General features: G+C 43.5%; 2 protein-coding genes across 12 annotated transcripts in view; one reads left to right on the plus strand and one right to left on the minus strand.

The window, feature by feature from the left end:
- The window catches only part of EFHB (EF-hand domain family member B), a 56,163-nt gene extending 43,889 nt beyond the window's left edge, over positions 1-12,274 (minus strand). The window contains exons 1-2 of one of the 11 annotated variants that reach the window (XM_010335637.2): positions 11,994-12,274; positions 11,448-11,625 (exon numbers count right to left, since the gene is read on the minus strand). In XM_010335637.2, coding sequence (XP_010333939.2) covers positions 11,448-11,625; positions 11,994-12,259 — 444 coding nt within the window. In that variant the 5' untranslated portion in view covers positions 12,260-12,274. Of the gene's footprint in view, positions 1-2,907; positions 2,983-3,752 lie in introns of those variants that run through there. The other 10 variants (XM_039480224.2, XM_039480225.2, XM_074405713.1 and 7 more) reach the window with 10 other exon arrangements.
- A 95-nt stretch (positions 12,275-12,369) lies between these two features.
- RAB5A (RAB5A, member RAS oncogene family) overlaps positions 12,370-13,625 on the plus strand; it is a 39,115-nt gene continuing 37,859 nt past the window's right edge. Inside the window, exon 1 of the mRNA XM_039480230.2 lies at positions 12,370-12,795. The gene's annotated coding sequence lies outside the window, so the exon portion shown is untranslated. The remainder of the gene's footprint in view (positions 12,796-13,625) is intronic.

Below are 13,625 nucleotides of genomic sequence, written 5' to 3' on the forward strand. Positions count from 1 at the left end.
CTGAATACACCCTGATGCAAGATGATTATCCTCAAGGATTGATCTTGCAGACTATTCACAATAGGAATTTTTGTCTAAACTCTCCTCACAGCCATGCTTGACACTGGGTTTCAACTTCACCCAAATGTACTGTCTTCCTACTGTGAGACTCAGGGACATCAAATACTTTACCATCCCATCCCCTGATCAGGATGTTGCCTTCCCTTCCCTTTTCAGCTGTTTAAGTTTAACCAAGCTTGCAAGAAGTAGATAATACTATAAATAAATACTGTAGTATATATAAATGCTATAGTGTATATATAGTATATACTATATATGTATAGTAAATAATATAGTAGCTAATATTATAAATAACATATAAAGAAAGCATAAAGACAATTGGAAAGATGGAAAGCTTCTCAATTCTTTTAATACACTAGCATTATCCTAATACCTAACTCAGAAAAAGATACCACAAAAAGAAAAACTGCTGTCGAAATTTACAGAGAAACACAGCTACAAAAATCCTAGTGAAACACTGGCAAGTCAAATCCGGGGATGTATGACAACATAATATATGACAACAAGTAGGGCTTAGGCCAAGAATATGAAGAAGGTTTACCCTTAGAAAATGAACTATTTTAATTCAGAAAAATATACATATTTCAACAAATGTGGGGAAAGATTTTCACAGATTGTTTTCACAGTCCTGATTTTTAAACTTTCTTAGCAAATTGGAAATGGATACAAGCATTGTTAAATATCAAAAATCTCCCACAAAATCATACATAATAGTGAAACATTAGAATCATTCCCATTAAAATCAGAAGAGACCTTGTTGTTGTTGTTTTCTTTGTTTGTTTGTTTGAGACAGAGTCTCGCTCTGTTGCCCAGGCCAGTGGTACAATCCTGGTTCACTGCAACCTTCCCCTCCTAGGCTCAAGTGATTCTCCTGCCTCAGCCTCCCAAGTAGCTGGGATTACAGACACCCGCCACCATGCCCAGCTAATTTTTGTATTTTTTAGTAGAGACAGAGTTTCACTATGTTGGCCATGCTGGTCTCAAACTCCTGACCTCAGGTGATCCTCCCGCCTTGGCCTCCCAAGGTGCTGAGATTTCAGAGGGGCAAGCCTTGTTTTTAATATTGTTTTTTGTTTTGTTTTGTTTTGTTTTCTTCTTTGAGATGGAGTTGCACTCTGTCACCCAGGCTAGAGTGCAGTAACACAATCTTGACTCACTGCAACCTCTGCCTCCCGGGCTCAAGTGATTCTCCTTCCTCAGCCTCCCAAGCAACAGGGACTATAGGTGTGTGCCATCACACCCAGCTAAATTTTGTATTTTTAGTAGACATGAGGTTTCACCATATTGGTCAGGCTGGTCTTGAACTCCTGACTTCGTGATCCGCCTGCCTCAGCCTCCCAAAGTGCTGAGATTACAGGCATAAGCCACTGTGCTGGGCCATTTTTCTTTATCATGGCTAATACAATGAGGCAGGAAATAGAGATAGATGAAAGTTATACATATCAAAGAGAAAAAGACAAAAGTGTCACTATGATTATCTACCTAAAATATCCATACGCAAGGAAATAGTCATTTAAAAAACAAAGAAATAATGATAAACAATTATGACTGATAAGAGTCCAGCAAGGTGACCACACACAAGGACAACAAAAACAATAAAAACAAATACATGGAGCAATTTCCAATCTAATTATAAGTCAAAGAAACGTAAATTAAAACAATGCCAAGCAAAGTATTATTATTTTTAAAATTTATTGCACCAAGCCTATCAGAGACGGTTTTAACACTGCTGGTCACTCTCTCCTTGACACTTTCTTCCTTGACCTATCACATTTAGAAAGGAAGGTATGAGAAGTGGGAGGAAGTAAAGGTTTTAGAATTGCCTAGGCTGGAAACTGGAAGCTGGTGTCTGCATGCGTACGAGATCAGATCAGATCAGATCAGATCAGAAGCTATAAACTGCAGAACCAATCCAGAAATGGGAACAGGTGTGGTCAAGTAAAGTGGCTGAGAAAATCCAAAGAGGAAACCAGAAAGCAATGTGAGACAAAGAAAAAAAAAAACATTCTGAGTCTGAAGGGGAAAAGTCTTCAAACCCAGACAAAATTTTGTGGAAGCACTGTCTTCAGCTGAGTTTTATTTTCAAATTTCAGTGTGTGGAATCTTTTATTCTCATTCTACCTTAATGACACTTTCTTATGTTCCTCAATAACACTATCTCAGACTTACTTTTTTCTTTGCTGACTGGTTTTTCTCCCATTTAATCATCCAGGCTTCCTTCTATTTATCAAACATGTATTTATTGAATGACCACCATAAGCCAGGTATTGTGATATGTCATGAAGGTAAACAATAAACAAGATATAGTCCTTGCCCTCAATAACTCTCCTTATTAATATCTTCTTCACTGACCATCTCATGTCAATATTTCCCAAGATTCTTGTCTTGATTCTCTTCTCTCATTCACACCCATGAGGCATCAATTATCTCATATTACCAACTGTTTCCCTGGCTTCTTGACCTGGTATCTCATACTGAAGATAGCCAACACTGGATATTCATTTGCCACCAAACTCAAAGAGATCATTATCAACACAGACACTGCTGAGTCATCCATCAACTTCCCTTACCACGTAGATCCACAACTGAGTGGCTGTTTTTTAAAGTATCATCTAAAAACCTCTCAAAAGTTCGGTCTCCTTTCTATTCTTTGTAACTCTACATTAATTCCAGTCCATCAGAGCTTTGCAATGTCCTTCTAACTTCTTACTTACCACTCAGTGTCTCCCCCTTCCAGTCCATCATAAGTACTGATATCAGAATCATCCTTCTAAAAGGCAAATTTTGTTTCTTTCTACCCTCATTAAGATCAACCACTGATGCTGTATCCGTATGTTTAATCCTTACCTTCAGGGCCTTCAGATGTCTTCTACTTATTTCTTCTTCATCTTCATCTCTCAACACCCTGCTGGCCGAATAGAACTGTTATGCCTCTCAAACATAGGAAGCTTTGGTTGTGCTCTGGACCTTTTTATGACCAAAATGCTCTAACCTCATTCTTTCTTCAGACAAATACTAAAACCTTTCGATGTTAGCTCAATTACTATTTTTCCTATTAAGCCTTTCCCATCTCCTCTAAACAGAATTGCACAATCTTTACACTGAGTTCTGTATTCAGAGTGTACTTATATGAAGGAAGAATCATATATTTTGTATTCATTTAGAAAACTGTATACCATTCCTTTAATTATCCGTGAGCCTAAAACCTAGAGATAGGCATCATGTACTCTTCATTTTATTTTGTCCTGTACTTGGCACAATGGCTACCACAAGTCTTTGCTGAAAGAATGCATAACTCACAGACTAAGCAATGAATGGAAAAGAAACACTTTTCTTTTTCTAGTCATAGTATGAATATTAGGGCATAGCATGTACCTTCATGTATCTCAATATGCGAGAGGCTTGAGGAAAATGAAATGAAGAATAAAGGAGAAAAGAGAAAGAAATCAGAACAAACCACTGGTGTGCACAGAAAACAAAGCTGACATCTAAGAAGGGAAGCAGAGAATCAGAAATCTAAGTAACATCTGCAGAGTCTAGTGGAGCAAGAAATATAGGAATCTCATGAAATCTTTGTGATTTGTCTCTGCAAACCAAAACAAGTTTCATCACTTTATCATCTCAATAAAGACATGGTTATACATAGTTTAGCTCCCAGGGAAAGTGGTAGAAAAAAAAAAAAAAAAACTTACACTTGGCCAACAAGGTGTCCGATCAAAAAATTTCCCAGAGTATATGGGTCTGATGCGATCTGGAGGTTCCACTCCTGGTTCAAAGTTTTCAGCCTCCATTCTCTCTTCAGGTTGTTGGGCAAACTGGCATTGGGGAGGTTCTATCACCAAGCCCATTTGGGGCTCTGAATTCTTGGTCTCATCTAGCTCCTCTGCTTGGGGTAGTCCAATGTCTACCTCCACAGGAGGCTTAATCTCTGTGCTGGGTTTTATCACAACACAGGTGGACTCTTTTTGCACTTCTTGTCTTGGTTCCGTACCCAAGGCAGGCTTTCCCACTAATTCCTCTACCCCTTCAGGGCCACTAGCCAAAGGAGCTCTCTTGCTCCCTATAGCCTGTGGACTTCCACACACCCTGCCCAGAGGAGGCTGTATTCTGTGTTCATGGGTACATCCTGCAAGAAGACTCTCATTTTCTAACCCCATTCTTTCTGGCAACAGAGAAAATTTTGTTCCCTGTGAGGCTGAGACACTGTCAACTCCTAAACTACCCCTCTGCATGGGAGTCCTAGAAATATTCTGTCTTTCTAATCCCATTTCAAGCCCCTTGCTCAATGGAAATTTTGTTTCTGGTGATGCCATACTTCCCTCATATTTATTACTAAGCACAGGGCTCTGCCCGCATTGGGAATCTTCTTTTCCTAATCCCACTCTGATCCCCAACTCCATGGGAAATTTTGTTCCCATGATGACCCTCCTGCCTCCTAAATCATCCTTTCCCTCGTGGGGGTGTCCAATCTCCATGTTCAGGGACGATTTCGACCCCCAAATACTCTCATTTCTCCAAGAGCACTCATCTCTAAGGGGAAAGCTGTACCTGGCTCGAGGGATGTTTCCAATCCCTTAGGGAACCCACTCTCAAGAAAGAGCACCACCTCACTCGGACTCCCTGCCCACTGCTTCCCGCCTGCCTGCCTCTTCACACCCAGCCAGGTTCACAGAAGACGGAGTCTGTTTATCCGGTTACCTGGGAAACAGGGGCGGGGCTTGGCGCTCAATTCCTCCTGGGAGGGATCCCAGTTCACGTCTCATTCTCTTCCCTCTCCTCTCTTCCCCTCCTCTCTCCTCTCCTCCCCTCCCCTCCTCTCCTCTTTCTCCCCCCACCCTCTCTGTGTCTCTGTCTCATGCCTGTCCTCTCTCCTTTCTCCCTCTCTCTCTTCTCTCCCCATCTTCACTTCCAACTCTGCTTCCTCTCTCTTTTTCTTTACTAGATTTGGAGGGCAAGAAAACTTAAGTGATGTGGCTTTGGACGCTAGATCAAATGTTCACCAACTTCTCTGGTTTCTCAAGCAACACAGACCTTTTAGGATGGTGTCAGCGATTGGCTTCTTCCTGGCCATTGGCCTCTTAATGTTGGTGATGATGAACAAATACACTTTTTGATGATGATCACTTTTTTTAGGTCCTTCCTTATCCAAGTACCTCCAATCTGCATGTAGTTATTTTAGTGCTAAAAAAAGGACTTTAAATTCTGGAAATGTTATATAACAACTGTGGTATAAAAACATCTTAAAGTCCTTGAGAACATTTATACTTTAATAACTAAACTTTAAATCACATCTAAAGTGAATATTTTAAAATTTGAGATATGCTACACAATAAGCCATATTGTATTTTTAAAATAATGCGACAAACTAAAACTGTGTTGTTTTTAAGCAGATTTTCTTTAAATTAAGGTTTCACCTCTCAGATTTTAATGAAAGTATATTTGATAAATATTTGTCATGTTCTACACGTATAGATATAAAACACATGGCTTAGAATTTGAACTGCATTAAGCCAGGCAGAGTGGCTCACACCCATAATCCCAGCACTTTGGGAGGCTGAGGCAGGAGGATCACTTGAGGTTAGAAGTTAGAGACCAGATTGGCCAGTATGGTGAAACCCCATCTCAACCAAAACTAGAAAAATTAGGTGGGTATGGTGGCAAGCGCCTGTAATCCCAGATACTCAAGAGGCTGAGGCAGGAGAATCGCTTGAACCTGGAAGCAGAGGTTGCAGTGAGCCAAGATCATGCCACTGCACTCCAACCTAGCTGACAAGAGCAAAACTCAGTCTCAAAATAATTTTAAAAAATAATTAAAAATTTAAAAGGTGAGTAAAATATGCTAGGGAGGTCAAGGCAGGAGGATCACTTGAGATCAGGAGTTCAAAACCAGCCTGGCCAACATAGCAAAAACCCATCTCTACTAAAAATACAAAAATTACCTAGGTGTTGTGATGCTCACCTGTGGTCTCAGCTACTCAGGAGATGGAGGGAAGAAAATCACTTGAACCAGGGAGACAGAGGTTACAGTGAGCTGAGATCGCACCACTGTACTCCAGCCTGGGCACAGAGCACAACTTTGTCACAAAAACAAAAACAAAAACAAAAGCAAAAAAAACTATTTTCTACAACTTTCTAGAAGTTTAATATAAATATTCTTCTCCTGAGTTCTTTTTTTATGGTGCCAAATTTAAATAGTTTTATTTAAGACATTGCATCGTCCATTTACAATACAGTGCTTATAAAATACAATGTTATTTCCTTCCACGTGCACATGTTCCACATTCAAGTATTGAGATGCCCAAGAATTTACTATAGCAGCTCAATTTTTAAACTGCCACAGACAGCCATAGTGTGACCACGAAGAAGTATCCTGAAGACAAAGCTAACACACACAAAATAGGACAGCACTGAGATCATCAGGACCAAAGCTCTGATCAACCTATATCTAAAACTCACATAATTCTAGACGTATCAATTACATGAGCCAATGTCCCTGCTTGACTCACATTTTCGGTTATCTTATACTGAAACATCTTTATGTCTACCACACCTAACAGTCAACATCCCTTAGGACTTTACCTCCAAGAAACTTTTCATGGCTGGTAAATGCTCCTCTCTCCTTTCCTTTGAGCTCCTCCAGTACCAAGAGTCTGAGTCACTCACCTTATCAATTCTCTCTCTCTGACATTCACACATACAACAAACTTTTGTGGCATGTTTGTGGTGTTTTACCTAATTTTCTGCCCTTCCCTTGGTTATAGTCCTGACCCTGGTAGAAGATAACATTCACCATTTGTTACACTGAATTGTGACTGTCAGTGCTTCTCTCTCCTCCTCCCCTGAAGACCGTTAGCTCCAGAGGGCCTGACAGTCCCTTGACTCAACTCCTCTCTACTTCAGTGTTTCATGCTTTGACCCAAAAAGACGGAGCTTAGTAGGGACAGAGATGGTAGGCTGAAGGACAGTCATCCAAGCTTGTTTACTAACATTTTTGTGTCCCTACCTAATTACCTGCCTTCATGCCTTTGCTAGAGAGGGAGCCACCTAGGTTCCCTCCACCTGGAATGTCTATTTTCACACATCCCAAATCCTACCCTTTTAAACTCAAAGCCAACTCTGAAAGGAGGAAGGGCTGTCATTGACTAGGAAAGGACATGATAATATTCCATATCTCGATAGGGATGTGAGTTACACAAGCCTCTAAAAGCAGCTTTGATAAATCATTGTAGAACTGAACAATTGATATTGAACTGGCATAGATGACACTCACACCTTCCAACTTTGTGTTACAGATTTGGTTGTATCTCCTCTACAGGAGTTTAAGGCCCACCGCCCCTGTTGACTCAGCCATCTTCCTACATCTCTCAAATACCACCTTCCTCATGAAGCCAACTCAATTTCCTGCCCCATTTTGGAATAATCTCTCCAATTCCTTTAAAGGCTTACTTTCTCAGCACTTCTTTTTTTTATGAGGTTACAGGCCTTTGGGGGCAAATTTTGACTGGGAAAAATTAAACTGCATTGACTGATCAAAAAAAAAAAAATCTGCCATAGAATTTGCTACACATTTGGGTCCTTCAATGTTTTAAGTGTGTGGAACAATGCTACATCTATACTTGGGTTGGCTTATTCAGTGGTGGACTCTAAGGAAGCACCAGCAGAAGGAGGAAATCTACCAACAGTGAATCCTCTAGGCATTCCTCCTGCACTCTGCTAGTTTGGTAATGATGGGATTGCAGACTTTCTCCAGCTCTTTCTGCTGATTTTCAAATTCTTCCTTCTCAACATCCTGATTCTTATCTACAGCCAGTTAATAATTTCATTATACCTGAAAGAATCTTCTGTTTGTCATCATGAATCATCATGAATCTTGCCTTGAAGTTTCTCATCTTCAACAGTTTGAAAATGTTCATCATAATATGTTAGGAAAAAAAATAAGAGGTTTTTTTTTTTAGTAGAGATGGGGTTTCACCATGTTGGCCAGGCTGGTCTCAAACTCCTGACTTCAGGTGATCCACCTGCCTCAGCCTCCCAAAATGCTGGGATTACAGGCATGAGCCATTGTGCCCCAGAAAGTAAAAAAGTAGCCTGATGTGTGAGCTCAGTGGTTGTTTACAGGCGCGATCCCACTACTGGTCAGCACAGGAGTTTTGATCTGCTCCGTTTCAGACCTGGGCTGATTCACCCCTCCTTAGGCAACCTAGTGGTCCCCAGCTCCCGGGAGGTTACCATATTGATGCCGAACTTAGTGCCGACACCCTACAGCCTCAGCCTCCCAAGTAGCTGGGACTAAAGGCACGCACCACGGTGCCCAGCCATAAATCCTTTAAATGACTTTGCAGTGTGTAAACCAAGGTAACTTTGTATAAGGGCTCATTCAATTCATTCATTCATTCTACGAAAAGGTATTGAGTCCCTCCCCATTTTGTTTCAGTGTTGGGAATACAACAGAATACAGTTGGCCTTCTGTATTCTGCAGAAAGCATTTGAGTAAAAAAAAAAAAAAGAAAGAAAAAAAAAAAAAGGCAGTCGTGGTGGCTCACGCCTGTAATCCCAGCACTCTGGGAAGCCAAAGCAGGCAGATCACCTGAGGTCGGGAGTTTGAGACCAACCTGACCAACAAGGAGAAACCCCATCGCTACTAAAAAATACAAAATTAGCCAGATGTGGTGGCAGATGTCTATAATCCCAGCTACTCAGGGGGCGGGGGGCTGAGGGAGGAGAATCGCTTGAACCTGGGAGGCAGAGATTGTGGTGAGCGGAGATCGTGCCATTGCACTCTAACCTGGACGACAAGAGTGAAACTCCATTTCCAAAAAAAAAAAAAAAAAAAAAAAAAAGCAATACAAAATAATACAAATTGAAAAAAACACAACTATTTACATATCATTTACATTGTATTAGGTATTGTAAGTAATCTAATCTGAAGATGATGTAAAACATACAGAATAGCCTACATACAAATACTACACCATTTTATGTGAGACTTGAGTATCTGCAAATTTTAGTACCCACATGTTAGCGGAATAGGGTAGCGTCCAAGAACCAATCACCAGCAGATGGACCGACTATATAACCCAATCCCTATCTCATGGAGCTTATACTCTAGTAGGGATAGATAACCATCAAGTGGAATGCATAATATCTTATCAAATAGTGTCAAGTGTTATTTGATAAGATATAGAAGACATGAAGACAACAGACTGCTTTTATGTTAAAGAAAGCACTTCAGAATTAGTGGACTTATAAGTCCTGTAGGTAGATGACATTGAGCTGAAGCCTGAATGATATTCTCCAAAGGCACAAGCTTTTCAAACATGACTAGCTCGAGCTTCACAGCCTTTTATTCACTAACTTGTTACCATGCCAATGTTAGAGTTACCGTTGGTTTGTCTCCAGAAAAAATTTTGAATTGTCTCCAGATAGTTCCAATTAAAAGCAAATGAAACCATTCATTATCATCTATTCAAAGATTCATTCTTCAGCTACACAAGGGAGGACAGATTTCCTGGAAGAGATGGAAAAGGATATGGGTGCTGTGAATGGTTGGGAGACACCTGCCACTGGGAATTTGTGATTGAGTATTTAGAGATTTGAGGGCAGTATGAGCACTAAAGACAATGTTTAAGTCTTTATGATTATTTATCCATTTTGTAGCTTCCTTAACAATTTCTATCAACTGATAGGATTCTACATTTGACACTAAAATATATACAAGTACAGTATCACTCCTCCTCAGTTATCTGGGGTCATGAAAAAGAAAACACAGACATATTGCAAGTGGCAGTACAACAACAGAGCTTTACTGTGGCATTTCAATTTCTCTAAAATTACTACTAGATCTTTAAAAGTGCCAGCCACTGGGGCAGCACTCTTCCAGGCAAACATTATGACTAAACTGTAAAATATTGTGAGATGTATTCATGAAGGAGGTGAAGACAAAATCAAACAGAAATGAGTGAGGAAGCAACATACTGAAACGATGAAATAGGGAGGTTTTTTTGCAATTTATAAATTTCAGCATCCAATGTTTTAGTTGTGAGGTCTTCTTAGTCTAATGTTCACCATTCTAAACATAATTAAGTTCACCAATACTTTGGGGGTCCCTACTATGGTAATCAAAAGTCTTCTGTGAAGGGCTGAAATGAGTAAGTGATGGTCCCAACCGTTAAAAACCTTATAATGCAGTGAAAGGCTAAGGAGAAAAGTTCAGGTGCTGATTAACTATTAAAATAAGGCAGATTTTAAGACAGTTATTATAGAGACTAAGGAAAAGTATTGTGAAATTACAGAAAAAAAAAAATAATTAAATCCAGTAGAAGTATCTGCAGATGCTGTCCAGAGGAACTGGTATCCTGGCTGAGATAAAAACAGCAGTTATGGGCAATAATGGTGTTCTAGGTGGAGGGAATAAAGTGATCAGATACCAAGATGGCAACACACAGGCAATGTTCAGGGAACACAGAGTAGATACGTGTGGTTAGGGGACAAATAAAGAGTTTGGTGAGACGGATTCTATAGAAATAGAATGAACGAAACATGGGTTGGGACTAGAGTTAAAAGAACTTTAGATTGGCAAGTAATGAGATACCATAGAACATTTTTTAGCAGAGTGACTGGCTAAAGTGTAAAGAATGGACAGAAAGAGCAGCAGTATGCATTAATTCCAGTTTATTTATAGAAACACTACCATGCACCAGGTGTTGGGATTAGACCTCAAATTTGGGGATTACATAATTTGTTGATACAATGGACAACACTTTGTGAGGAGAAGGACTTGGAGATGATTCTGCCTTTCCAAGTCTGGATGACTGGGAGGATGTTAATGCCAGTCTCTAAGCAGAAGCAGGTTTGGAGTGGAATAGGTTTGGTTTTGGGCATGCTGTTCACATGACAAAACTGATGTGACATATCCTATTTCCTGATTGCTCCTGGGATTGTCCAAGAGCTATTACCATGACTAATAGTTCATATTGGAACAACTCCTTGTGGATAAAACGCCACAGGTACAATTTACGTGTGACACATTACGTTCTTCAGGCAACTGGGTAGTTACTATGAAAGACTGGCTGTTCAAAGTTCAAATCATCTTCATGGCACAATGCACACCCACAGAATACCTTAACCCGGTACACTTCAAAGACAATATTCTCGCCCTCACAACAGAGCTATACATTGTAAACTGCAAACTGAAAAGTAGCCTTTATTCCGAGGGAAAATCAATTGAATATTATTCTACCAAATTACCAAAACAACTTTTTTGGCAGGGGCTGGGGAGGGGGTGGGGCAGAAGCCTCGCCAGAGACTGACTGTGGTGTGGAATTCAACAAAAGCACATATACAGTAGGAGCCCCGTGGAGGGGAACGAACGTCTTGGGTTGTCTCACCAGAACTGTGTTCAGCAACTCACATTCTGGAGCCAATCCGCAGATTAGGATTCGGCTTCGGCACCACACAGCAGTGATCTCGGACAAGTTAACCTCTTCTGCCTCCAATTCTTTACCTGTAAAACATCCATCGCTGGGACTGAAGACTTGGCTGCCAGGCACTGGGCTGTGAGGACCACTAAGGGGAATTAAAATTCGAACGTAGGGAACAGGCGATTAACAAGTTAGTTTCAGAATGAAAGACTCCTAGTGTAAGAATTCAGTGGAATAATTCCTGTAAAGCGTTTAGTACAGTAAAGAGCGAAAAGAAACTCTGAATAAAAGCTAGACCCTCCCCGCCCCCTACCCAAACCAGGTAAACTCTCAGCGGAAGCGACTTATTGTTACGTGCCTAAAGGCGGCTTTTGGGATAGAGAGGGTGCTCTCTTCCTCCTCGGTGTAAGTGCGATTTACCAAGCTTTATCGACCCACCCAACGCCAGGGACATTTTGAGGGGAGAGGTTCTGTGGAGTCAAGACGCCTAAGGGTCCTCTAACAAAGCCTCACCGCAAAGGCGCCAGATTGGGGTGAGGGAACCTCGCTGCTCCCACAAGGGCTGGGCACACACACGAAAAAACCAAAGCACAAGTTCTTTTGGTCTTCCCCCAAAGCAGAGTAAAGGAATTTTCCCCACCCCTAGCCGCCTGCAGCCCAAAGACCCCCACCCAGCTAACAATGGCGCTGGAGAGGGCGCGGCCCCGCGCATCTGCGGCGGGGGAAGGGAAAGAAGGCGGCCAGAGCGGGTCGGAGCCTCTCGCAGGGTCACGTGACATCCCGCCTCGTCCCGCCCCGCGAACCAACCAGGGCGGGGAGGGGCTCGGGAGGGGGCGGGGAGGCGGACGGAGAGGGCGGGCTGGCGGTGACGGGAAGTGACGAAGCGGCGTAGTTCGTGCGTGCGGCGACGTGGCGGTGGGGCCGACAGCGGGCAGCGGAAGTGGCTCCAGCGGTGGGACCGGAGTGTTTGTGTTTTGGTTCGTGAAGGAGCCGGCGGCCGGCCTGAGGGGAGGAGGCAGAGGGCGGAGGAGGCAGAATTAGTCGGACCTCGAGCGCCGGCGGCGGCGGCGGCGGCGGCGGAGGAGGCGGAGGAGGAGAAAGGGAAGAGGAAGGCGGAGCGGCGAGAGGCGGGGACGGAGCCCGACAGGGGCGGCACCACGGCAGGAGCCCCGCACGGTCCACTGTGAGGGGAGCGGCGCGAAGAGCAGACGCCGCCGCCGCCGCCGCCGCCGTAGACACACTCGTCCCGCGGGCCGCGCCTCGGCCTTGCTGCCAGGAAGCCTCGGCCCCGCAGCTCCGCTCGCTGCTGTCTCAGGTAACCGCCCCGCCCCTCCCCCTGCGCCCGCGGGCCTGGACCTCCGGGGATCCGCGGTCCCCCGCCTGTCGGCGGCCCCGCCGGCACCGAGACCCCCGCCCCTTCTCCCTGACGCGCACCGGTGTCCTGGACCGGAGACCTCTCGGACTCGGCGTCTTGTTCTGCCAGCCCTGGTGACTCATCCTCAGGGGGATCTGGAGACCGGGATTTGGGGACTGACTGAGGGAGCCACGGGTGTCACCCTTTCCCTTCTCAAGATGGCGCCGTGGAAAGTGTACTGGAGGCCGCGGTTCCGCCTGCTCCCTGCCCTGGCAGTTCTGGGGGTCTCGGTCAAAGCCAGCCAGGTTTGGGGGAGGAGGTTGGAAAGGCCAAGGGACCTGGCAAGTGCCGCTTATCCAGGCGATCTGGAGTTGGCTGTTAGCTACTCGAGTGCTCTCCCAGCGGGAGCCCGGGCCTGCCGCAGGTGCCAGTGTGGGGAGCTCCGCCTCCCTTCAACTTGCAAAGACGGGTGGTGGAGGGGTGGGGGGCTTGTCGGAATGGCCTGTCTAGAGACTCGCGTCTTCTGTATACGGAAGGTAGTGAACTATAGCTTTAAACAGATTCAGGGTAACAGGACCGCTGAACTCCTTCACTGTGTAGACACCGTGAAAGTTGCTCTGATGTTGTCTTCCCTGGAAGCTGCTTGACCTTCTGAGACTTCCAAACTTTGAAGTTCTGAACGTCATAGTTCGCATATTTAGTTTTTGTTATTGCTTTAGTGGAATCAAGGCGTTCAATCAGTTGTTGCCTTACACGGAACGAGACAAAACAGTTGCACCTCTGGGAATACT

Source organism: Saimiri boliviensis, chromosome 9 (assembly GCF_048565385.1).
Source record: "Saimiri boliviensis isolate mSaiBol1 chromosome 9, mSaiBol1.pri, whole genome shotgun sequence".
NCBI classification, from domain to species: domain Eukaryota; kingdom Metazoa; phylum Chordata; class Mammalia; order Primates; family Cebidae; genus Saimiri; species Saimiri boliviensis.